General features: G+C 34.7%; 1 protein-coding gene across 1 annotated transcript; it reads left to right on the top strand.

Annotated features, from left to right (window-relative positions):
• The first annotated feature begins 4,790 nt into the window (after nucleotides 1-4,790).
• On the top strand, nucleotides 4,791-25,669 carry LOC130246322 (syndetin-like). The gene is made up of 5 exons (XM_056479200.1): nucleotides 4,791-4,935; nucleotides 6,555-6,623; nucleotides 18,720-18,842; nucleotides 20,968-21,039; nucleotides 25,544-25,669. Exons 1-5 carry the CDS (start codon nucleotides 4,903-4,905, stop codon nucleotides 25,667-25,669), a joined length of 423 nt encoding a protein of 140 aa, XP_056335175.1. The 5' UTR covers nucleotides 4,791-4,902.
• Nucleotides 25,670-27,261: the final 1,592 nt, after the last annotated feature.

Below are 27,261 nucleotides of genomic sequence, written 5' to 3' on the forward strand. Positions count from 1 at the left end.
TAAAGGTTTTTAAAAAATATTTGCACTCTTTTCTTATCTTGTTACATTCTCATGTGCACTGTATATTATTAATTTAGTGGAATAACCCTGGTTTTCAATCACATAATATCTCTTGTTTAAATACACTATGAACAGTTCTCTATTTCCACCTGGGGATACTCATCCCGAGGCCTCTAGAGATCATGCAGCGCCAATGATGTGATCAAAGTCGCGTGAAGAGATGGTGCGAACCATAGAGGACTTCTAGAGGTCTCCATAATCCTGGACCAGGCCGTATCCTGAACAGATGCTGTGGTTGACATGGAGAGGAGAGCATGATTCCTGAAAGATTAGAGACAGACGAGAAGTTTGGCCTGAGGAGAAATGGTTGTGTCCTGGTTTCTATTCAAGTTTTTTCCTTCGTTTTCATCAATCTATAAGATTTTGTTCCTCGCCTCTGGCTTGCTTGGTTTGGGACTTGTGGAGCTGCGAATTGATGGATTTGTTTTCAGTGTTTGGACTTTCAACGGTGAAAATTAAAGCACACTGAATTAAACTGAACTTTAACTCTGAAAACTGAGAAAGACACTTGTTCAGTATAGGCCTATATATCCCAGCGGGCACCTTGATGTCAGAACAACATCCAATTGACATCAATTGCCCTCTATGTGGGTATTAACCATACGTTTCTTACTCGTCTGCAGATGGTGCAGAATGACAGGAACACGCAAACGAGAACACATTACATCCACACTGGCTTCTCTTCACTGGCTTCCTGTTTATTTTAGGATACTTTTTAAGATTTTAGTTTTGGTGTTTAAATCCCTAAATGGACTAGCACCAAGATACCTTTCTACATTAATTCAATTGTACACTCCATCAAGGGCACTTAGATGTGCTGATTAGTTAGGCTGTTCCACACACAAGGCTAAAAACCATGGGGGGTACCGTGCCTTCGCTGTGGTTGCATCTATACTTTGTGGAATAATTTGCCTCTCCATGATAGGAAGCCTACAACCCTTTCTGTTTTTAAATCTATATTCTTAAAACATTTTTACTCTTTGAATTTAAATACCATATGAGACCCTGCTGAAAAATCCAGCTTAAACCAGCCTAGGCTGGTTAGCTGGTTTTAGCTGGTTGACCAGCCTGGTTTTAGAGGGGTTTTCCCCATTTCCAGGCTGGTTTCCAGCCATTTCCAGCCTGGTCTTAGCTGGTCAGGCTGAAAAATGACCAGCTAAATCCAACTAAAACCAGCTTGACCAGCCTGGTTTGAGCTGGACACAGCTGGTTTTGGCTGGGCTCCCAGCCTGGCTAGGTGGTCAAGCTGGTTTTAGCTGGTCATTTTGCAGCCTGACCAGCTAAGACCAGGCTGGAAATGGCTGGAATCCAGCCTGGAAATGGCCAAAACCCCTCTAAAACCAGGCTGGTCGACCAGCTAAAACCAGCCAACCAGCCTAGGCTTATATGTCTGTTGTATCTGTCCTTTGTTTTAGATGATGGGTTTGGTAAGCACTTGTTGTTTTAAAAAAGCCCTTTATAAATAAACATTGACTTGACTTGACATTTAGCATGACGTCAAACACGTCAAAAATGCAAATTGATTTGACGCTATTTGCACCAGCAAAATAACAACACAAAAGGTTTTAACACAAGAAAACTTTTATTCATATTTCAGCTTCAAATTAAACATTATTTGCAATGGAGTTTGTATCAGTGCACGTAAACGTCCTTGATGTAAAAAGAACGTCAAATTCTGTAAATTAATTTTCTGTAAAAAATCAAACCCTGTAAATGAATTTTCGACGCGATCCAGATGTCAATTTAATGTCGTCTTGACATCGTTGTAGTCAATTGACAAATAAGCATTTTTGTAAGGCTGTTTTGATTTCGTTTTGACATCAAGAGGTGCCCGCTGGGATACCAGAAACAGCCGGAAGGGTTACAATGTGACTGTACGTGTGTTTATTTCCAGTGTTTCACAGGAAAAGCAGAGGTATATGATCTGCAGCTGAGCTCAGCCTCTCCCTCATTTGACAGTGAAATGAGCTGCGAGAACAGCGGCGCTGTATTGACGACAAACAACACTCGCCCTCTGTCGAATCACTTCAGCATGAGCAGACAGTTGGAAACACTCTCAAACTCCTACGCGAAACTATTTTTGTCAGATGGCAGGAATATAGGATATTTGTTGTAAACTTGCTCTGACGCAAAAAAAACAAAACCCAAAACAAGGGTTTGTAACTTTTTCTAAGAATCCTTGATGGGGTGATAGGCAATTTGTCGCCTGTCGTGTGTTTGCTGTAAGTAGCCTAGCTAACAACCGATAGAAATTATTTTAGTTTAACAGGGCATCTTAGAGCTTATCAGTAGAAGACCCACATGAAAAATATACTATTATTGTAAGTAATATAGCGTTTATAAACTGTAGTATAGGCCAGGGGTTCCCAAACCTTTTCGTATAAAGGGTCAAAAGCCAAATATCATTAAGAGCCATGGGCCGAAGGTAAATAAATATAGGATGCAAGCTATAATAAATTAAAGTTGCTATTGGTAATTTCCTAAATTATTTCATAAGATTTAAAAGTAAATAGAAAAACATTACTTTAGTCATATTAACATGCAGTAGGTATAACATGTAAAATGATAACTTATTGCAATAATAACATAAACAATCACATTTATAACACAGTGGATTTCAATGATGAATACCAGTCAAGCAGAATCTGCCTTTGCCTCAATTTGTCCTCTATCTGTCAGGTGACAGTATGTACATTAAACTAAATATGATTAATTTACAACATTTAATTTAAACATTTGATTTCAGTTAGCTTTTAACAATTAAAACAAACAAACAAAAGAATACATTAGATTGGAAATGATAACCTCTAAAGTCTAAAACATGTCCATCATTCTCAGATGGGATAGTGGGACTATATTAAACGATTACTGTGGGCCAACTTTGGCCCGTTGGCCCTAGTTTGAGCATCCCTTGTATGGGCGAATGCTATCTGTGGTATAGTTGCATGTGGCAATACAACTAATATAAACAAATTACTCAATACAGTTTTCTGCAACTACAGGGTATGTTGTATTACAATACACCACAGTTTATTGTAGTAAAACTAAGTATACTTGGCTACAGTATTTTTAATAGTTTATCATATATTTCACGTACAGTATGATCTAGCAACAAAAAGTTGTAGATAACCTACTAATGCAGTATGCAGTATAATACACTTTACTATAGTTCAAAATTTAAAGACTATAGTGTTTACATTATTTAATTATTATAGTATTTTTTCATGTGGGAAAGTGAGACATGTTAAAGTTTTTTTTGTTTAATTGTCGTATATGGAGAGGCAAAATATGGAAATTTCTAATAATGGTTTCTACCAGGGTATTTACACCACATTATACAAATATTATTGCTCGGGGGTATGCCAGCTTTTTAATTTAGCTTTAAACATAAAAGTGCTCTAAAAGGCATGTGAACTAGTTTTGTCTTAGGCCACACACATACACACACACGCACACACACACACACACACACACACACACACACACACACACACACACACACACACAAACACACAATTTTATAGCTATATTTATGGGGACTTCACATAGATGTAATGCTTTTTATACTATATCATATCCCTAAACATAACCCATTTTTTACATTGTAAATATATAACATTATTAAAAATAGCTAATTTATTATTTATTTCCTTTCAAGGACCAAATAATGTCCCCAAAAGATCAAAATTTATTGTTATTGCTTTACTTGTGGACACACACACACACAATTGTACAACTATCTGTACGGGGACTTCCCATAGATGTAAGGATTTTTATACTGTATATTATATCCTCGGGTGACATGGTGGCTCAGTGGTTAGCACAGTCACCTCACATGAAGAAAGTCGCAGGTTCGAGTCCTGGCTCGGCCAGTTGACATTTCTGTGTGGAGTCTGCATGTTCTCCCTGTGTTGGTTTCCCCCTCAGTCCAAACACATGTGCTATACAGTAGGTGAATTAAATAAGCTAAGTTGGCCGTAGTGTATGAGTGCGTGTGTTAATGTGAGAGTGTATGGATGTCTCCCAGTACTGGATTGCAGATGGAAGGGCATTCGCTGTGTAAAGCATATGCTGGATAAATTGGCGGTTCATTCCGCTGTGGCAACCCCTGATGAATGAAAGGACTAAGCTGAAGGAAAATGAATGAATGAATATTATATCCTCCTACCCTTAAACCCAAGCCATTTTTGAATTATTCAAAATACCTCATTATTTATTTCCAAACTAATGTCCCCAAAAGCTCTATATTTACAGTTAGCTACCTACACACACGGTGAAATAAAGCAAAAGCTCAAAATTATAATAGAAATGTTATGTAAAATGTCCAAATTTGCATTTACTAGATCAAGATTATTAGATAAAAGTTGGAATTCTGACTTAAAAACCTTATTATTGCATATCATTTTAAACAGAAAACTCATAATTATAAATCAAAAGTCACAAAAAGCATAATTATTAGCCTAGAAAAGTATAAAATAATGTCATTATTTTGACTTTTTAATCCTGTAGTCTAAATTTAACATTTTAAATTATACTAATGACTTCAAAATCATGGTGGGTCATTCCGCTGTGGTGACCCCTCATAAATAAAGGACTTAGCTGAAGGAAAATGAATGAATGAATGAATTTCCATATCACAATCGTTTAACATTTACCAAAAGCATTATGTTTATTAGTACGGGTATCTGACAAATAACTACATTTCCCATGCTGCACTGCTCGCCTGTCACGTGAGCCCAACAGTGAAACATGGCACCTGTCTAGCACTGCAGGAATCGCCTTTTGACAGAAAAAGATCACAGAAAACATCGCGTTTTACTCTTTAGTGTCCTCGACTGTACAATGCAGAAAATCAAGTCTCTGATGGCCCGTCAGGTGAGTTATTTCTCATTTTAAATCAGGCTGCTGCTTAATTTCATTGACGAATCCGGAAGCATTATTAAGCTAACTTGCTAGCTAAAATACAAATAAACAGAAAATGAGCCTAAATGTTCTAGAGATCTGCACATTTAACAATAGTATAATTTCACATTCAAGTTGTCCATTTGGAGACATTAACCAAAATAACGTTAAGTGAATGATAAATGTAGGGTTAATTGTGAGCTCTTGAATAGCAAGTTGAGATATTTTACAGCTTATACTGCTCAGAATTACTTTAAAAATGAAATCAGTAAATTATTAAATCAGAATTATTTGTTAAAGTCATTAGTTGACGTTTAGACGTGAAACGAAAGTGTCGTTAAGTATCATTTTGGCATTGTCAATATGGTTACTGCATTGTCAGATGTGTTAGTGCTCATATTTATTGTTATTGCTCAATAAATTAATTACACAATAATTTTGGAGGCGTTGACTTCTCAAAAGGTTTGATCATCATAATCATCACAAATTGCTAGCGGTTTATGCAGTTGCCATGGTTACATCCTCACGCTAATGATTCCTGTCTGATTAGCTTGTATTCTAGCTAGTCTAATCACTAGCTGTGACGTGCAGAAATGTAAATGAGAATGCACATATGCAGTAAATGATGCTGTTTATTGTTGTTGTTTTGAAAATTGATCAGGTTTTTGAATCAAATGGTTGACTTGTTTTAATAGAATGTCAATTGTTTTGACGTTTTCATTCATTCATTTTCTTTATAGCTTAGTCCTTTTATTGATCAGGGGTCGCCACAACGGAATGACCCGCCAATTTATCCAGCATATGTTTTACACCCCAGAATACCCTTCCAGGATACCCTCCCATACACTCTTATTCACACTCATACATTATGGCCATTTTAGTTTACCCAATTCACCTATACCACATGTCTTTAGCTTTGTGGGAAATGCCACGCAGAAATGCCAACTGACTCAGCCGGGGCTCGAACTAGAGACCTTTTTGCTGTGAGGTGACAGCGCTACCCACTGCGCCACCACCCCGCCCAAGAACTACATTGAATCTTAAATAAGTATTATAGAAAAAACTTAATAATGCAACAAGAGGAACTAAATATGTTCCAATTATTTTACACGTTTTTGTATTTTTCACAATACAAATCACACTTTATAATGGTTCCTATGAGGATAGTATGGAAGCTTGTTTGGACCACTGAATGCAAAATAAAAATACAAATAAAGGTAATTAATTGCAACTTTTTAATCACACTTTTTTCCTCACAACTCTAAGAAGTGAATCTGTAATTGTGAGTTATAAAGTCAGAATTGTAGCAGTCTTGTTTTCTTTACAATTAAATTTATCTACTAAGATATGAGTGTATTTCTGATATTTACAAGTAAATATTTATCAATTCTGTCTAAACAACTTACAAATATGACATTGCATTGTGCAGTTCTAAAACAGAGAGTCAGAATTGTGACACATAAAGTCACAATGACCTTTTTTAATGTTATTGCGTGGCAGAAACACACTTCAATAGGATGGTAGTACAGTGTCTGTGGCATCTATAAGATTGTAAAACCAATTTTTAGTTTTTATTTCCTTTTCTTTAACAGGGTCTGAAAAGTCCTCAGGAGAGTGTGGTTGACATGAGCCCCGTGGAGAGCTTCAGGACTCCCAGCAAGGTCAGTTTATGCTCTCAAACCAAACCTGTGCTTGTTTCTGCATTGAGCTTCAAGTTTTGTGGGACTGCAGCTGAAAGATTCTGACAACTGTCAGCACTCACTGACCGTCAAGTTGTCAAATGCTTGCTGTAAAATGTCTTTATAGACTGCATGAACCAATCCTTCTTGAAATATTATAGAGTCTAGGAGGTCTGCATTGTGGTACACTTCACTATATTTGATTACTTTAGTGAATGCTGTCAGCCACATATGAGCTGAGCTGCACTTTGTTCTGCATAGTAATGCATAAAGTTTTTCCTTTCCTACGTAGGAATTTTTGTGTTCTCAGGCAGCTGTGATATATTGTGTTTGAGTGGAAGATGTGGAGAGCATTAACTCAGTTTTATCCTACTGGCCATTAAACGATAGACATGTTAGATTAACGATCGTATGCATTCAGAATATGAACAAAAGTTTTGCATTCTGACTTTTGCTTGGAAACCAAAAAAAATTGTTGTTTTATAAAACAGTTACAACATTATTGTTTTAAGCGAACACCATATTGTGTCCAATTTGTTTAATTTTTCAAACAAAAAAAAAAACATTTAACTTGAGTAAATGAGTAGGCATACATATACATGTTTATCGACAAATTCAGTCCTCCAAAGTATTTTTAAAACCCAAAGGTGCTTCATACTGTATGTATTTATACTTTTTAAGAAAAGGGTTATCTCTTACCAAACCTGATTGATTGATTGATCCATTCATTAATTCATTGTATTTTGAGATTCTTAAAGCACTTGAAAGTTTGTTCTTTTATTTAAAACTATGCAGTTTTAGAAAATTGTATGTATCTTTTCTGGGCCATAATAGACCAGATTTTGTGAAAACTTTAATTGTGCCATATAAATATTACGATTGTAAATGATTTTTTATTTACATGTAATATCTTGCATGCTTCAAGGAGAGAGTTTAAAAAGTTGATCAGATTGTGATAAAGGACGGGTGCAGAATTTTTCTATATATTTGACCAAAAAAATGTATACTATTATTATGATCAACTGCTCAGGTACCCTCAGTCAATATGTGGCTGAGCCAGGCAACAACACTTTTACCACTTAAAAAACTAATCTTTTGATTTGTCAAAATGCATTTGATCCACTTTCTAGAACTTTCTTAAGGATGCTCCATGACTTTTGTCTTTTGTCTTCTAATCTTTGTTTCTAATCTTTTTTTTATTTCTGTTTTTGCACTTAAGAATTTGTACACAATTGAATGTGTAACAAACTTATATATGTGTAAACTTTTATACGTGTTCTTACGAGATATCAGTACTACAGTGGTTTAATCCCTTAACTGTCAACACCACCACTGTTTATTTTTTTCAGTTTTTGTCATGTAAGAAGAGTAATAGATCAGAACCCATTTAGTGTTACCCTTTAACCTGTGGGCCCACTTGTAGTTACATTTATAAAAACAATTATATTGTCATCTAAACAAAGTAATCATAGCAAACTATATATCATTTGAAAGCTTAAAATATCTAATTTCCATATTTGGTGTCTGATTTTTGAGAATTATCACTGAGCAACAGTTATTTATTTATTTGCGACAAGAATACTCATCAGAGTGATAAAACATTACTTTGCTACAGCAATCCACATGTAAATTGTTTTTGTTTTTAGAGGGAAATTTTAGATCAAATACCACCAAACTGCCCATACATCATTCGAATTAGATGTCTACTTTAAAAATATTGTCAAAAGTTTGTAAAAAATATAGTTCATATTCCTCAAAACATACATTAAAATAGAGGATGCTCTTATATGGTCACCAAAGGAAACTGAATGTCATCTGCTGGTGATGTTTGGTACTGCACACAACAAAATGTTACTGAAAGCTAATTTTTGAGGTGTCAAATTGAAATTTTGGATTACAATTTTATCAGATATTTAGCTTTGATTTTATGTCAATTTTAGGCTAAAATGTTTTTTGTTAAATATATATTTCATGTAATAAAAAAATACCATAGTATTAATTAATTTACCCTATTTTGACTGATTTAAGGGCGACACAATCGCTCAGTGGCTAGCACTGTTGCCTTTACAGCAAGAAGGTCGCTGATTCGAGCCCCAGCTGTGTTAGTTGGCGTTTCTGTGTGGAGTTTGCATGTTCTCCTGTGTTTGCGTGGGTTTCCTCCGGGTGCTCCGGTTTCCCCCACAGTCCAAAGACATCCAGTATAAGTGAATTAGATAAGTTGGCCTTAGTGCATGTGTGTGGGTGTTTCCCAGTGCTGGGTTGCAGCTGTAAGGGCATCTGCTGCTTAAAACATATGCTGGATAAGTTGGCAGTTCGTTCAGCTGTGGCTACCCCTGATGAATAAAGGGACTAAGCCAAAGAAAAATTAATGATTGACTGATTTAAAAATTTATATTGAGCGATTAAAAAAAAATCAAATAAAATAAACATTTATTGTTTATTATTTTCATAAACGTAAATGCACATAACTTTTATTTTATTTAACTTTTTGAACAATTTAAAATCGAATATGTCTTCTTTAAAATGGGACCAAGCTTAAATCTATGGAGCAAAGTTTGGCAGTCATTTAAGTTGAGCGAGCCATTTTCATGTGTTCAAAAAGTGGCGGTGATGGTGAAAGAGTTAATCGAGAAAAAAAAAAAAATTGATCATACTTTGTCTGAGCTTCAGTGCAGCTCAAGTGGTGTCACGGAGATGTATTATTATGACCTTCATTCAGTGAGATAAATGTAAGCTGGTCAGGCTCCAGTGCTTTGGTTCTGGCTGTACTTCACAGCTTTATTAAATCAGCAGGACTGCTCGCTTATTAGACATCCTGCCTGTAGTGTTCCAAGGTGATTTTAGTGCTTAGTACACCTCAGCTCTGATAGTTTTTGCTGACACTTTTAAATTTTATTTTAAGCTCTGGTTGCTGGCCATATATCAAACAGTTTTCCATCAGTAAGAAGAGGGTTTGTTGTTGTTCTGTAGCATTTTTTTTTTTTAATATGACACACATACTTCAGAAATGTTCTTCAGAACCATCTGGCCAAGCCGCGTGGGCTTTGTTTCAACACTGCTGATGTTTTTCTGAAATGACTGAAGCAATTAGGTGTTTGATCATTGAAATAAACTGTCTGTCCGTAGTTTGTTGTGGAATATGATGGATTAGACCTTACAGATCCTCATATGTGTCTGTGTGTTATTATTGAGGATTTTTGTGCACGATTTTGATTGTAAGCCTTTATCAAAGGAGTTTTTTTCAAAGTAAAAGTCCTAGTTTATTATGCTGCTTTCTAACAGTTTAATTAGGAAACCTCAAACATGTACTTGTAAAGCTTTTACATTTTTCAGTAATGAAAAATATAGAAATCTTAAGCAAATCTTTAAAAATATAAAGAGCTGAAAGGTCAAATAGAGGCTTTTTCTATAAGATTGTTTTTCCTAAGTGCAAAAAACTCATGCATCTTATTGTATCTTTACTGTAAAAATAGTTTATAAATCAAAAATCTTGTCAGACATATTTAAACAAAATTATTGATAACTCATGACAAAATAGGTTTTAAAATCTTTTAATATTTTCCAATATCATTTAAACCATTACAGGGTGTCCACAGGGTCTTAAATTAAATTGTGTCTTGTAGGTCTTAAATCATTGTAACCAGGTCTTAAGTTTCTTATGTCCATGTAAAGCTACCTAATCGGATCACCAATTTATCAAAATAGAACTTTTAACAAAACTCTATTTCTAATTTACCAATATAGTTTAATTATGGTTCTTACAAACTTAAAAAGTTCTTGCTTAAAAGTTCTCAGTGTATTTATAGTCCATATATGGTGAGGACGCTGACCTGGACAGACTGTTGTGCGAACATTTAGTTCATTATAGTTTTTAAAGCGTAAATTTTAAAGATACGTTATGTTGAAAAATGTTTATGCATACAACTAGGGTTTGCTTGTTTTGATGATTTATTTAAAACATGTGGCTAAGAAATAACTAATTATAATATAATATAATATAATATAATATAATATAATATAATATAATATAATATAATATAATATAATATAATATAATATAATATAATATAATATAATATAATATAATATAATATAATATAATAGCACTGTCATCTCACAGCAAGAAGGTCGCTGGTTCAAGCCCCGGCTGGGTCAGTTACATTTCTGTGTGGAGTTTGCACGTTCTCCCTGTGTTGGCGTAGGTTTTTCTCCGGGTGCTCCGGTTTCCCCCACAGTCCAAAGACATGTGAAGTCTAAATTGTCTGTACTGTATGTGTGTAAATGAGTGTGCATGGATGTTTCCCAGTGATGGGTTGCAGCCAAAGTGCATCCGCTGCTTAAAACATATGCTGGATAAGTTGGCAGTTCATCCGCTGTGGCGACCCCTGATTAAAAAACGGACTCTAAGCCAAAAAGAAAATTAATTAATGAATGAATGAATAAAAAGTCCTGTATAAATCGTAATTCCATTCATTATGGTCTTAAAAAGGTCTTAAAAGTCTTATATTTGGCTTGTGAAACCTGCAGAAACCCTGCATTAGGTTTTATCCAAATTTCATTAAGAACTATTTAATAAGTTAATAAAATGAAAAAAAAATTATTCTTATACAGTTGAAGTCAGAATCAATTTCCCAAATTGTGTTTATTTTCACAGTATGTCTGATAATATTTTTTTTCTTCTGGAGAAAGTATTGTTTCTTTTATTTTGGCAAGAATAAAAGCAGTTTTTATTTATAAAAAAACATTTGAAGGTCAATATTATTTGCCCCTTTAAGCTATATAAAAATCTTCTCGTTTAAACAGATATTAGGGAAAAGAAAATAACAGGGGGCTAATAATTCTGACTTCAACTGTGTGTGTGTGTGTGTATACATGTATATCTTTAATTTTACATAATCTAGTTGCAATGAATGATTTTGGAACATTATTTTACCCATATATATATTTTTTTTTCCACAAAAGTTATTTGAATCTTTCTATGCATGTGAAATTCCTTTACAATTTAAATATAAATTATCCAGACTTTAATGGAGGTCTAGTCTTTAACCCAAGCAGTGTTTTTATTCCTTGAATGAAATATACCAAATGAGTGTTCAATATATATAATTTTCAATGTTTTAAAACATTAGTATTTTGTTTATTTGTTCACCAAAATACAAACTTGTATTTTCATCTAGCTTTTGTCAGTGTTTCATTTTAGTTTTATTCAGTCATTTTCTTTTCGGCTTCGTCCCTTTATTCATCAAGTATCGCCACAGCGGCATGAACCGCCTACTTATCCAGCATATGTTTTTACACTGCGGATGCTCTTCCAGCTGCAACCCGATATTGGGAAACATCCATAAACACCCCATTCACACAGAGACACTACGGCCAATTTAGTTTATTCAATTCACCTATATCGCATGTCTTTGGACTATTGGGGAAACCGGAGCGCCCAGAGGAAACACACCAAACACGGGGAGAACATGCAAAATCCACACAGAAACGCCAGCTAACCCAGCCAGGGCTCGAACCATCGACCTTTTTGCTGTGAGGTGACAGTGCTAACCACTCAGCCACATGTTGCCCTTTTATTATTATTATTATTATTATTATTATTATTATTATTATTATTATTATTTACTTATGTCAAATAACAACATGAATGTTACATAAGCGAAATGTGTATTAAAGATATTTTGGACGGCCAGAACAGCTGAAGCTCCTGTCACAATTTCTCATGTCCTCTAGATGGCACTATAATCCCATAATTAAAACATCTCGGCCTTAATCACAAAGCTTCTCGAATTATAATGAAAATAATGCAGTTTATTCACGTCATCAGACATTTGTCGTCATTGCCCTCGTCATATCATGCAGAATATATTGTAATATGTATAATATTATTCATAAGATGATTCATTCTCAAGCATGACTGTGTTTTACACTTATAAATTCATGATATGCTCTTTTCCCCTCTTCCTTGTCATACATATTTCATTCTGGGGGAATATATAATCATTTTAATGGAGTGTGATTGTATAAAAACCTTGTTGTGATATCAGTAGCAAGCTGTCCGTCACTTTCTCTTATCTCGGCCCTTGTAAATCAGTGCTTATTGTTATTTTTAATACGCCTCTAAATCTCACTGCGTTGATCACTGTCGTTCAATAACCCTTCAGTTCACTCTGATTGATGTATAGCACGTCGAGTCACACTTTTATGTGCAAATAGGCTCACGTTCATCTCTGTTTGCGCACGGGGAATAAAAGGACGAGAGGTGTTAATTTTGGTAAACATTGCGAGTCTACATGGGATGGAAAGATAATTGAACAAAGGCTTGGTGATCGTTTTAATTAGTGTGGCGGAGTTTTTGTTTGCTTTATTTTCCGAGTGTCTGTTTGGATTGAAATGATTGATGTTTTTTGAGATATCTGATCTTGAGTTTTTTGAGCTGTTTAAATGGATAGTTCATCCAAAATGATAATTATTTCATCATTACTCATCCTAACTTGTTTAAGATTTTTATGAGTTTCTTTACTCTGTTGAACAAAAAAGAAGATGTTTTGAAAAATGATGAAAACCTGTCACCATTGACTTCACAGTATTTGTTTTCCCTATAGAAGTCAATGGATTTCTTTCCAAAATATCTTCTTTAGTGTCAACAGAATAAAGAAATTTGTAAAGGTTTGAAACCACATGAGGGCGAGTAAGTAGTAAGTACATTTTGGTGATCTATCCCTTTAAGAAAGAGGTGGTCACACTGTATTTCTTAGTTTACTGATTGAAGCTTACAGTAAGTGAATTTTCACGTGTCTGGTCAACATGGACGTACTCATTTGTGCTACACGAATAGGGTGATTATGTCTAACAGGCGATTGATAGCTGAATTAAAAGTACAATAACTAGTTAGAATCAGAAGTGGTGGAAAACAATTATACCCTGACACTGTTTGCCTATTTTTGGGGTCAGTAATGATGATATAGGGCTATCTACAAATCACCATAAGCCGGTGTTCAGATTTGTTACACTTTTAACACGCAGATTGACTTTAATTAACTGGAAAATGCCCTCCCTGATACTCAGCATTGATTTAAATGTTATGTCCTGCCTGCAGCTTGAAATGATCAGATTTCCTCTTTAAAAGTACTTTAACAAGAAAGCAGTAATTAAACTGAGGAACACTCATATCCCCCCAATTTTTGTCTTTCTTTTTCTTGTTTGCCTTAAGGGGTGGTCCAACTTCGAAATCATATTTTAAACTTGAGTTGATGTGCTATGTAGCGGCGTGAACATAAACAGCATCTCTGAATGTAAAATGCTCAGTTCAATTCAAGGGAGACCTTGGTTTTTACAGAGTTTTATATTTTGTTTAGTTTTTAAAATATTTTCAGTAATATAATTGACTAACATGAAAATGTTCATATGATTTATTTAAAATACAGTTTGTAAAGTATTTGCTTTCTTTTAGTATTTACAGTTGAAGTCAGAATTATTAGCCCCCTTATTTATTTTGTTTAACAGATTTTTTTCAACATTTCTAAACATAATAGTTTTAATAACTCATTTCTAATAACTGATTTATTTTATCTTTGCCATGATGGCAGTAAATAATATTTGACTAGATATTTTTCAAGACACTTCTATACAGCTTAAAGTGACATTTAAAGGCTTAAATAGGTTAATTAGGTTACCTAGGCAGGTTAGGGTAATTAGGCAAGTTATTGTGTAACGATGTTTTGTTCTGTTGACAATTGAAAACAAATATAGCTTAAAGGGGCTTATAATTTTGGCCTTACAATGTTTTTAAAAAAAAATTTAAAACGGCTTTTATTCTAGCTGAGATAAACTAATCAGTCTTTCTCAAGATGAAAAAATATTATCAGACATACTGTGAAAATTTTCTTGCTCTGTTAAACACCATTTGGGAAATATTTAAAAAAGAAAAAAATTCAAAGGGGGCTAATAATTCTGACTTCAACTGTGTATTACACCAGAGACTTGCTTTGTTTACCAATTAAGTAGATCTAATTGGATTTGCATTGTAAACATTAAATAAAAGTTAAAACTGTATTATTTTTTATTTCATATATTATATTATTGTTATGTTCCACATAAATCCACAGATTTTGTACAAAATTCTGCGCAGAAATAGCAAAAAATGTCCGCAGATTCTGTCTGTCCGTAGTTATCAACATCGGGCATGAGAAGAACTTAATTATTGGTTATCGTTATCGTAAAGAATATTTCATATCATGCGTCCCCTAGTGTAAAGTTTCCCCTTATCAAAGAAACTGTCCAAAGACGTTTGTTTCTTACTCATTTTGCTGCTTGTGGGTTACATTTTGGCACTCAAGTGACTGAGATGAAAACAAGAGAACACGGTAATTTTTTAAAACAAAAGATTTTTTCAAAATAAAAGGTCGTTCAGACTCAGATAATAAATAAAATGGAAGTAATTACTGATTTTTTTGTGCGGCCCGGTACCAATTGATGCACGGACCGGTATTGGTGTTCTGTCTATTTGTCCTACCTTGTCAGATTGTCCTACCTCCCATTCAAAAAGTAGGTAGCACATTTTGATGACGCAATATGCTACCCATCAGATTTTACTACCAGTGTAAATTTTAATGTGGAGTAGTTTGATATGTACCTGTAATATCGCCCTAACCTACCTAATCCCTAACCCCAACCTCAGAACCATTCAAATACAGCGTTGGTAGCATAATCTGATGGGTAAGGATAAAATGTCAGAACACCTGTCTGTGGCCCAGCGGTTGAGGACCACTGCTATAGACGACCTCAAAACTAATAGACTTGGACTGAACTGGATGAAAGTTGATTTGAGGGTGTGTAATGTTAAGTGATGAGCCCGTGGATTTGGTCTTTTGTTCTTGCTGTGCGTGTAGCAGTGGAGAGTGACTCATCCTCCTTCCCCCTGCGGATGCGGATGCTGATGCTGATGCTGCTGCTGCCGTCCCTCAGTGACTTCACCCACGCTCCCTCACAGCGCTGCCTACATCAGCCTCACCGCGTACACATGAGTCTTTGAGCAGATTAAAGGCTTTCAGGCCAAATCATTCCTCAGCTTCTATCTCAATGACTCCAAATTGCACTCTTTATGGGAAGATCCTTCAAATATCACCAAGTGTTCAGCTCTGAGTGCTTTTAGTGGCATCAAACGTGAGTAAGTGGTGTATTGATGTGTATTGGTTTCTGTGACTTTGGCTGACAGCTGTAATCAAAGGGTTTTTAAAGGGAACACACCATTTTTTTGAGGGCTCATTCTAGAGTTAAACAGTTGAGTTTTCCCTGGTCTGGTGGGAGCACTTTTTACTTAGCTTAGCTTAGCATAAATCATTGAATCGGATTAGACCATTAGCATCTCGCTCCAGAAATGCAAAAAAAAATAGTAAGGTAGTAAACATAAAAAGGGTCACAGTTGATCCGTGATTTGTACGGATCACAACCAACGGTTCGGGACACACGTGACCTGTGGATTAATATATATTTTTTCTCGTATTATCCTAAATTTGTAACGATTGCAGAGAGATCACCTCTTGCATCATTCAAATCGCATATATGAAAGCATTTAGGCTTTCTTTTCAAATAAATGATGACGGAAGAAGTTGTGGTAGTTATTCGGGATATGTGGGGTTTCTTAGGTTACTTGTGTAACCTAAGCCTCCTTGGTAGAGCAACCGACTGCCATGCGGAAGGGTCGCCAGTTCGATCCCATCTCAGAGCAGGTTGGGTGGTGTAGGACCGGCTGGGTTACATTGTTGCTGTGACCCGGATGGGAGTGAGGTTTAGGGGGGTGAGTGTAGCAGAGACCAGCTAGTGAAGTGCTGTGCAGCTAAACCTCACTCCTCTGACCTCTAAAGTTGCTCTAGCGACAAATGCTAGAGGCCATGGTCTTTAGCCCTCCTTGTTAGAGGCAACTGACTCCCATGCAGAAGGTCGCCGATTCCAGCTACTGACGAGTTGGGTAGTGTAGGCCTGGTGGGATTACACCTGCATTAATGCATTCAATGTAAGTTGCACAATTAATCATTAAAAAGATCAAGGTCTCAACACCCACTCAATATAAAATTTTAAACGATGGTGATTTGCATGTTTATTAATCCTTCCAATTGCTGCATTCAAATCTGAAAAATCAAAAATGAAGAAAGAGATTCAGTCTTCAGTTTTTTGAGTAAGTTATGAAGTTATAAACAGTCAAATAACACAGAAGTACTGGGATAACAGATTATAGTTTAGATAAAACCACTGATGTTTATGGTAAAGAATTAAATCACCGTCATATTCTAGAAAAATTAAAGTTATAGGCAGAAATTACATTATTTAACCAATAGGTGGCGACAACCAGCCATCAACAATATGCTACTGAATAATCCTTCAAAAATGATATATCCAGCAATGAACATGAGGTTTTATGAGTGAAAAAACTGAGTCATTATTGAAAATGAGACTAAAAATAAATATGGGTTGTACAAATTGTCAGATTTATACATTTAGCGTTATCAGCAACAGTTACTTTTTCAGAGTACTTTTTTATTCCGCTGATTATTTCTTCAATTTATTTGTAATAGAATTACAGCTTCTAAGTTGTTTGTTAAAACCAAAAGTTTCTTGCAGTGCTGTTTTTATAATAAATGGAAAGCAAATTACTTTTGTCTCTCTCATTTTTGGCTGATCCGAAAAATGGTCCAATTCTTTACTAAGAAACCATAATGTGATCCGAACCGTGAGGTTTGTGATCCGTACACCACTATTTCATAATGGTCCTGTTTCAAGTTCAACTCTTCTGCAGTTGCATCGTGTACAAACGCCAACAGAAAATGACAAGTTTCTAGAAATAATCAAGAAATTTTCCTGCGCAATGATATTGACGTATTATCATTGTTCCTGCTGCAGCATGGAAGAGCAACAAGGTTCCTTGATTATTCAGCCAGAAAGAGAGTATAGTTCCTAGCCACATCTGTCTAGAACAGGGCTTCCCAAACTTTTCAGCCAGCGACCCCCCAAAATGACAATGCCAGTGACTCGCGGCCCGCCAATATCCTCTGAGGTGGTTATAATACATAAACCTTGCATGCAATGGCGCACACATACTAATAAACCCAAGTCTATTCTTGTTTAATTTTTTTATGCATGTGAGTGCTGTAAATGGCCAGAAAGTTTAACCTGGTGTTATAAAATCAATCTGCTGCATCTGACGCCATTGCTGTGTCTTTAATATAATATAATTACCCCAGGGGTCGCAATCTAATAGAACTAGTCTACTATAGTAACTATATAGTATATAGTAACTATAAACGTCAATTTTTTTCTCTTCGGTAGGTTATGGATAAAATATGGTAATTAGGTTTAATAAAAATAAATAGATTTTTGGAAATCACAAAGGTGATCCCCACCCCCCCCCCCCCTTTTCATTGTCCCACAACCCCTCGGTGGGTCCCGACCCCCACTTTGAGAACCACTGGTCTAGAAAATAGCAACTTTTCATTTTTGTTGGACTTCAGAAGAGTCAAGCTTTAATTAGGAAAAGTAACTTAAGCAAGATGCTAATGGTCTAATCCAATTTAATCATCTATGCTAAGCTAAAGGTGCTCCTGCCAGACCCGGAGATAGGCTGCATGACTCTAGGAGAAGTGTAAAATTAGCCCATTTACAAAAAAGTGTAGTTTGCCTCTGCATTCACACTTGGAACCAGTATGACTGTTTAGCTTTATCTCTGTTTGGGTCGCAGCGTTGTTTTAACCACATTGCATCAAGACATGTGAATCGAGCGTAATGAGCCTCTCAGCATCTCTCTTCAAAGAAGAGAGGACGACTTTGTTTCTTCAAGCTGTTTTGAGTGAAATTGATGTTCTTGTGCTGATCCTCATTAAGGTTCATGAAGGGTGTTCCTCAGGGACGGGTGCTAAGACCACTTAATCTTTGCACTTGGCTTGGCTGTAAGCCAGACTTGAAAATTAATCAATGCTCAGACCCTGTGCTTAGGTGCGAGGCAAGCTTCCCAATGATGGCGTCCCAGAAGCACAGAGATTTCCCTGCCAATACTCATTCTCATTTCTCTTGCTCTTCACACAGGAGGAGCTGAGGGAGCTGAGAGAGCAGCCCACCGATCCACAGGCAGAACAAGAAATCATTGACAGCATAGAGGAAGTCTACTTCTCCAGCGACTCGTTTGACATGGTTCAATATGAACTTGAGGTGTGTGCATGAGAGAATACATATTGTTTGTTGTTGTTTGTTTAACCCCTCCTGTTTTAAGTCTTACAATGGGGTTTAGGCAACTAGAGGTCAATTCTTGTAAAAAAAATAAAAATGAAGCTCTTTCTAAATTTGAGCTTAGTAAGTCTTGCTATTTTCAACCAGGGGTCCATGAGGTCTTAACAAATATTAAAAAGTATGAGGAATTATCATACTTCTACATAACAAGTATCAATGTAGAGGAATTTAAGGCCCTTAAAGTATTAAAAAAGTCTTCAATGCTATTTTGCAAGGTATTCAATTTGATATCATTTTTGATTATGCAATGAATGTTTGTATGCTAAAGTTTGCTGAATTATATCTGCAAATATCAGGATGCTGTGCAGTTTATGAAATCAATGAATCCTGCTAGATTTGACATCAAGCAGCTTTGTTTACTGCAGTAACCAAGGCAACACCATTATTTGTGCAGTTCTATAGGTGCCTTCCTGCTGAATTAGCTAGATTTAATAAATTTGTTTTCAGTATATGAATAATGTTTTAGTTTTGGATTAGTTTCTTTACATTAATATTTAGTAAATATACTGTAAGTGAAAATCTCGCCAGTGTTTCCGGAAGTGGATTTAGGGTCTTAAAATGTATGGGGAAAGTTTTTAAAAAAGGTCTTAAAAGGTGTCGAATTTCACTCTCTGATTCCTGTATATACTCGGTCAACTCAAGTTATGGTTGTTCAAGAAAACAAAAACAAAACACTGCATCTGTTATAGGGTTAAGGGATAGTTCACCCAAAAATATTAATTCTGTCATCATTTACTCACCTTGACTTGTTTCCAAACCAGTTTAAGTTTTTTTTTTGTTCCGTTAAAGACAAAAGGAGATATTTTGAAGAATTTTAGAAACATGTTACCATTGACTTCCATAGGAGAAAATACAAAACACTGTGGAGGTCAATGGAATGTAGGATTCCAACATTCTTCAAATATCTTAATTTGTGTTCAGCACACAGAACACATCAAGTCAACTGAATAGTAAATGAATGACAGAATGCTCATTGTTAAGTGGAGTATCCCTTTATTTATTTTGTCTTGCCTAAATGCCAGATGCATGGTAATCAATGTAATTTACATGAATTGAAAATGATTTTTTAAAAAGTTTTTGTAATTGTTAATCCTCCAATATGTGCTCGGTAGTCACATATTATTTCTAAAAATAACATTTAATTGTTTAATTTCAAATTGACTTTGTCCGGAGATTGTTTTGATTCAGATGCGCATTTGCAATTATTTACTTGCTGTCCTTAATAGAAAAATAGATTTTAGTTGGTTTATTGTAGGGGTGTCCGAACTCTGTCCTGGAGGGCCAGTGTCCTGCAGATTTTAGCTCCAACTTGCCTCAACACATCTGCAAGGATGTTTCTAGAAAGCCTAGTAAGGGCTTGATTAGCTTGTCGAGGTGTGTCTGATTGGGGTTGGAACTAGACTTTGCAGGACTCCGGCCCTCCAGGACCGAGTTTGGACACCCCTTGTTTAATGTTAATATTGATTAATTTCTGACTTCAGGCGAAATATGAATGTTCCGGGGTATTTGAGTATACAAATGCAAATGACTGAATGCTGAGTACTTTTTCCAATTTGTTATTAGGAATCTTAAAAATAAAGGTATCTTAAAATAACAATATTTTCCTAACGATAGGTGGTCTAATACATTTTTTTAAGCAATATGTATACATATTTGGTGTTCATTGGTGAATCTAATCACCAACCCTTGCTGTCTTTGTGAAGGGCTGATGGATTATTCACGTACTGCGAATGTGAAATCTCATTAGATTTGGTAGTGCGTAACAAAGCGCTGCATGGCATGAGAACTACTGCCAGAGGGAAAATAGCTAGTGCTATTTAAGTCCAGACATCCTTTCTCTGGTTGAGGATAAGGCATTAAGTGTTATTTGTTTATTCCTTTAAAGTTGCTGCATCAGCATTTTAATCAAATGAAAAGTTTGTTCGAGCTGTTCAGCTGGAGATTGAGTGAAATCCTCAACCAAATGTTCCAATTCAAGAACCATCGAGATAAAAGAAAGCCACAAATCTCAGATCTCTTTCTCTGTTTGTGTTTGCTCACGCAACAGAAACTCCCTCCGGATCTGAACCTCCTGGAGCTGGAGGAGTACAGATATAAGCTGAAGCGACAGCAAGCAGCCGTAAGTATCGCATTCAGAGAAGTCTTTAAAAGAATCATCACTTCACTCTCTTCAACACTCCAGAAAAATGACATTTGCTGTTTGTTCAAATTGCTTATTTAGCTAAATAGAGCTGAAATTTATATTTAATTCTACTAAATACTATTTATGAATAATAGTTTTGTAACTTCACAGTGTTAAATAAATAGCATTCTATGATATTAATAATAATAATAATGATGATAATAATGATGATATAATCATATTAATAATAATAATAATAATAATATAATAATGATAATCATATTATTAATGATAATAATAATGATGATGATAATCATAATAATAATAATAATAATAACCATCATCATCATGGTCATTATTATTATTATTATTATTATTATTATTATTATTATTATTTTATATTATTATTATTATCTAACTTATTATTAATAATACTCTTCAATAGTATTATAAAGTTCAGTAGCATTAGTGATATTTCTATATTTATTGTTTTTTCTATATATTATAATTAGATTTTAATTACATAATAAATATAGTAAAAAAAATAAAAATAAAATAATAATAATAACCATCATCATTATGGTCATTATTATTATTATTATCTAACTTTATTAATAAATACTTCAATAGTATTATAGAGTTCTGTAGCATTAGTGATATTTCTATATTTATTGTTTTTTCTATATATTATAATTAGATTTTAATTACATAATAATATAGTTTTAAAAAAATTATAATAATAATAAACCATCATCATTATGGTCATTATTATTATTATTATTATTATCTAACTTTATTATTAATTACTTCAATAGTATTATAGAGTTCAGTAGCATTAGTGATATTTCTATATTTATTGTTTTTTCTATATATATAATTAGATTTGAATTACATAATAAATATAGTAAAAAATTAATAAATATATAATTAATACAACAACACATTCAAAAATAACCTTTTCTGCTTGTTTAACCTGCTTGTTTAAAACGAGTTGAAACAACACAATTCTTCAGTCCTTTGGGAGGACAACTTAATTGTTTTATGTTTAATCCACTTAAACTTGTAAAAACTAATAAGCTAACTTAATTGCTTAATGTTATCCCAACACAAATTGATGTGTGGAACCCAGAATTTTTTACAGTAAAGGCTGCTTTTCATGCTTGTTTTGCTTTTGCATCATTATTGATACAGGGTGTCAGCGGGGTCTTAAAAAGTATTAAAAGTTAATAAATTAATGTAGAGAAATTTAAGGCCCATAAAAAGTATTAAAAAGTCTTCAATGCTATTTTGCAAGGTATTAAATTTGATATTACTTTTGATAATGCGCCGTATGGTTGTATGCTAAAGTTTGCCTGAATTTAATCTGCAAATATCAGGATGCTGAAATCCTACTAGATTTGACATCATGCTGCTTTGTTTACTGCAGTAACCAAGGCAACACCGTTATTTCTGCAGTTCTATAGGTGCCGACCTGCTGAATTAGCTAGATTTAATAGATTTGTATTCAGTATATGAATAATGTTTTAGTTTTGGATTAGTTTCTTACATTAATATTTAGTAAATATACTGTCAGTGAAAATCTCGCTAGTGTTTCTGGTTGGAAAGTGGTTATAAGGTCTTAAAATGTATGGAAAGTCTTAAAAAAGGTCTTTAAAGGTATCGAATTTCACTCTTATTCCTGTATATACTTTGTGATATATTAATGCATAAAGCTCTTGATTTGACTTTTAGATTCGAATTAAGTTCAGTTAAGATTCCTTTCACAAACGCTTCATTGCAGATGTGTTTTTGTATTTTATCTTGATATTATTACCAATGAGGAATGACAATTTTGTTGGAGAGTCCTTTATCTTGTTTTTAAAGTGAAATATTGTCTAAAAACACGCATTTTATCAACACATTGATCAAACTAAAAGGTTAAATCAATATTTGAGCTGTAATAACTTAATATAATCTTTTTACAGATCAGTATGCTGATGTTGTTGGTTTAAGTGCATAAAACATAAAACTCGATTTTCAAGTAATATAATTCAGTAGGTCAATTACAATGTACAAAAGAAAGTAGGATATCGGTTTAATCATATGGTCACTGAACTGATTGTCACTGATTCAGTCACTGATTCAGTTCAATTAAATGAAGTTTAAAGTAAACTCTGGCACAGTATTTCAATTATGTACTAATAAAATTAATTTTAAAAGATGTTAAAATGCTTTAATTAAAATTATTTTTACTGTCAGTTTCGACATTGTAAATACTTTAGTTAAATCCTAAGTTTAAATTTTTGTAAAATTTTATATTGATCACACTAAGAATGAAATAAGATGAATGTTTTCTAGTGTTTGTGTGTGTGCGTGTGTTGATATATGTGTGTGTGTGTGTGTAATCATTAAAAATAGCATTCATCTCATTTCACGTCTTATATTTTAGTAATATTTAGTTTTAGTTGGTGACACGGTGGCTCGGTGGATAGCACTGTTGCCTCACAGCAAGAAGGTCGCTGGTTTGAGTCCTGGCTAGGTCAGTTGGTGTTTCTGTGTGGAGTTTGCATGTTCTCCCCTTGTTGGCTTGGGTTTCCTCTGGGTTTCCCTCATAAGTCCAAAGACGTGCGCTATAGGTGAATTGAATAAGCTAAATTGGTCGTAATGTGTAAGTGTGTGTGTGTAAATGAGTGTGTATGGATGTTTCACAGTACTGGGTTGCAGCTGGAAGGGCTTTTGCTGCTGTGTAAAACATGCTGAATAAATTGGCGGTTCATTGCACTGATGACCTCTGATGAATAAAGGGACTAAGCTGAATGAAAATTAATGAATGAATTTAGTTTTAGTGATTTAGCTTTACTTGTGCGTTAGATGTTTGCTGTTACGTTATTAAAAAAGGTTGCTTTATTTTTTCAGAAAGAAAGTAGCACTTGATTATAAAGTTGCAGCATCAAATTCATTTATTCATTAATTTTCATTTTGGCTGAGTCCCTTTATTAATCCGGGGTCGCCACAGCAGAATGAAACACCAACTTATCCAGCACATGTTTCACGCAGCAGATGCCCTTCCAGTTGCACAACCCATCACTGGGAAACATCCATAAACACTCATTCACACACAATCACTACAGACAATTTAGCCCACCCAATTCACCTGTACAGCATGTCGTTGGACTTGTTGGGGAAACCCGAGCACCCAGAGGAAACCCACGCCAACACGGGGAGAACATCCACACAGAAACGCCAACTGACCCACACAAGGCTTGAACCGGCGACCTTCTTTCTGTAAGGCGAACATGCTACCTACTGCGCCACGGTGCAGCCCAGTGTCATAAAACACATTAAAATAACATAACAGATAAATAACAGTTTAAGTGTTTTATATTATACATTTTATATTAATTTAATTCAGAAAGAATGCAACATAGGTTGCTGGTAGCGCTTGATAAATCTAAACATTTAAAAACATCGTAAAAGCATGTTCTAGTTTCTCTCATCTACGCCACTAGGCATGGGCCGGTATAGGATTTTGATGGTATGATAACCTTGGATAAAAATATCACGGTTTCGTGGTTTCCCAGTTTCGCAGTATTGTGATTACGGCTCTAAAATATATTCCTTTTAAATGTTTGGGTAAAAAACAAAAAGGTTTTCCCCTTTCCCCAACAATATGCTTTATTTTTTAAAAGATTTCAAATATTTTGGAGCAGTAAACATGTTAGGCTAAATAATGAAAATGAATGATTGACTTCTGCTGTCTTCATTAGTTTCAAAAACACAGATTTCTTTACAATTTAAAACGGCATCTTTGGATATCTTTTCTGCTGGAGATACTGCTGTCCTAAGAAAACAAACAAACAAAAAAAGAATAAAAAAAGTAAATAAAAAATCAGACAAATACCTTAGGAAGGGTATTACAGAAAATTTTGGCGGTTTTAAAACCTTGACTTTGCCAAACCGCGGTATACCTTGAAAACTGTTATATCGTCCCATGCCTACACAGCACAACAAATTCTTAGTAAATATAACAGTATTAAGAACAGAGCAAGAAATGAAAATATTTTACAAACCGAATAATTGCATTCACTATAAAACATTTTAACAGTTTTATTTACAGTGAAATGTTCTGTAAATGTACTTAGAGATGACATTTTACGTGTTTGATGCTAATTACCTCAATATGTGTATGCATGAACCAATGAAAGCAACACTAATATTCCAGCGATCTGGAATAAAGCCATGCCTTTTATGATATTTTTGAAGATGTCACTCTTTTCCGTCTAAACTATTAAGTGAGTTATAAGTCTCATATTTTGACCCATTTGTCATCCCGCTGCAAACGTCACAGTTTCTCAGGCCTGTTTCCACATCCATGCATGCTGTGTCAAGCTTGTAAACACATCTGAACAGTATGTCTTCATCCAGGGTGATCCACAGTTCACTGCCGGCTGTAAAAAAAGAAGAGGAATGTCACCCTCTGTCTTTGTTGTTCCTTGCTTAAAATGCTTGCTTGTTATCACAGCTGTCCTATCGGCTCAGTCAGGGTGAAAGATGCAGCACTTGGGACCCTTGGGGACCACGATGCCTGCCTATTGGGGCGGTCATGAGTAAACTGTTCCCTGGCAGTGCGGTGTCCCCGGGGCCCTGATCGCGGGTCATGACAGACATCTGCAGGCATCAGAAGAGCAGCTCTGTGTGAAGCCAACGTCCCGCTGAAAAGCATTAGATCTCGCTTTTTTGCCGGCACAATAGGCCTGCTATTTTAATCACCATTTATGCAGATGCTTCTCAAAGAGTAACAGTAGAATAGTTCTGTATATGTTGCTAAATAATTAAAAAAAATTACTTTCTTATATTATTGAGTCACTGGACTTTAAGAAAAGCATTAAATCTTGGTTTTGCGCGCTCAAGTGGCCTGCTATTTTAATCATGAGTTATACAAGCCCTTCTTGAAAGAATGAAAATAGCATGGACATGTTCTGTATTTATTGCTATATAATTAAAAATGAACTTGGTCCCACTTTATATTAAGTGGCCTTAACCTCTATGTACTTGCATCAAAATATACAATGTACTTACTGTGTTCATAATGTATGATGACACTTCTGATGCTCTTGAGGTAGGATATGGGTTGGGGTAAGGAAAGATTGGTGCTATGGGTAGGTTTAAGGGTTGGTTATTGTGTAAGAGATGGTCAATAGTGTAATTTTAAATGTAATTACAGAAATTAATAACAGATTTAATTACATGCAGGTATTTAATCAAACATAAGTACAATGTAAAAGCACTTGCCTAATAAGTACATAGTAATAAAGTGGGACCATTAACTTCCTTATATTATTAATTCACTGGACTTGAATAAAGCATTAGATTTTGCTTATGCACTCTTAAATGACCAGCTATTTTAATCATGAGTTATACAGGCACTTCTCAAAGAATTAGAATAGAATAGTTCTACATTTACTGCTATCTACTTTCTAAAGCAAATTCCTTATATTATTGATTCACTGGAGTTCAAAAAAGCATTTGATCTTATGCACTCTCAAATGACCAGCTATTTTAATCAGGAGTTATACAGGCACTTCTGATGCTCTTGAGGTAGGATATGGGTTGGGGTAAGGAAAGATTTGGTGCTATGGTTAAAGGGTTGGTTATGGTGTAAGGGATGGCCAACAGTGTATTTTAAATGTAGTTAAAGAAATTAGTAACAGATTAAATTACATGCAGGTATTTAATCAAACATAAGTACAATGTAAAACATGTACTTCCATAATAGGTACATAGTAATAAAGTGGGACCATTAACTTCCTTATATTATTAATTCACTGGACTTAAATAAAGCATTAGATCTTGCTTATGCACTCTTAAATGACCTCCTATTTTAATCAGGAGTTATACAGGCACTTCTCAAAGAATTAGAATAGAATAGTTCTACATTTATTGCTATTTACTTTCTAAAGCAAATTCCTTATATTATTGATTCACTGGACTTAAAGAAAGCATTGGATCTCGCTTTTGCACGCTCAAGTGGCCTGGTGTTTTAATCATGAGTTATACAAGCCCTTACTGAAAAAATGAAAATAGCATGGACAAGTTCTGTATTTATTCCTCTTTAATTTCTAAAGTAACTTTCTTATATTATTAATTCACATGACTTAAAGGAAAGCATTAGATCTCACTTTTGCATGCTCGAGTGGCCTGCTGTTTTATTTTTTGAGTTATACAGGCACTTCTCAAAGA

This window comes from Danio aesculapii, chromosome 19 (genome assembly GCF_903798145.1).
Source record: "Danio aesculapii chromosome 19, fDanAes4.1, whole genome shotgun sequence".
Lineage (NCBI taxonomy): Eukaryota > Metazoa > Chordata > Actinopteri > Cypriniformes > Danionidae > Danio > Danio aesculapii.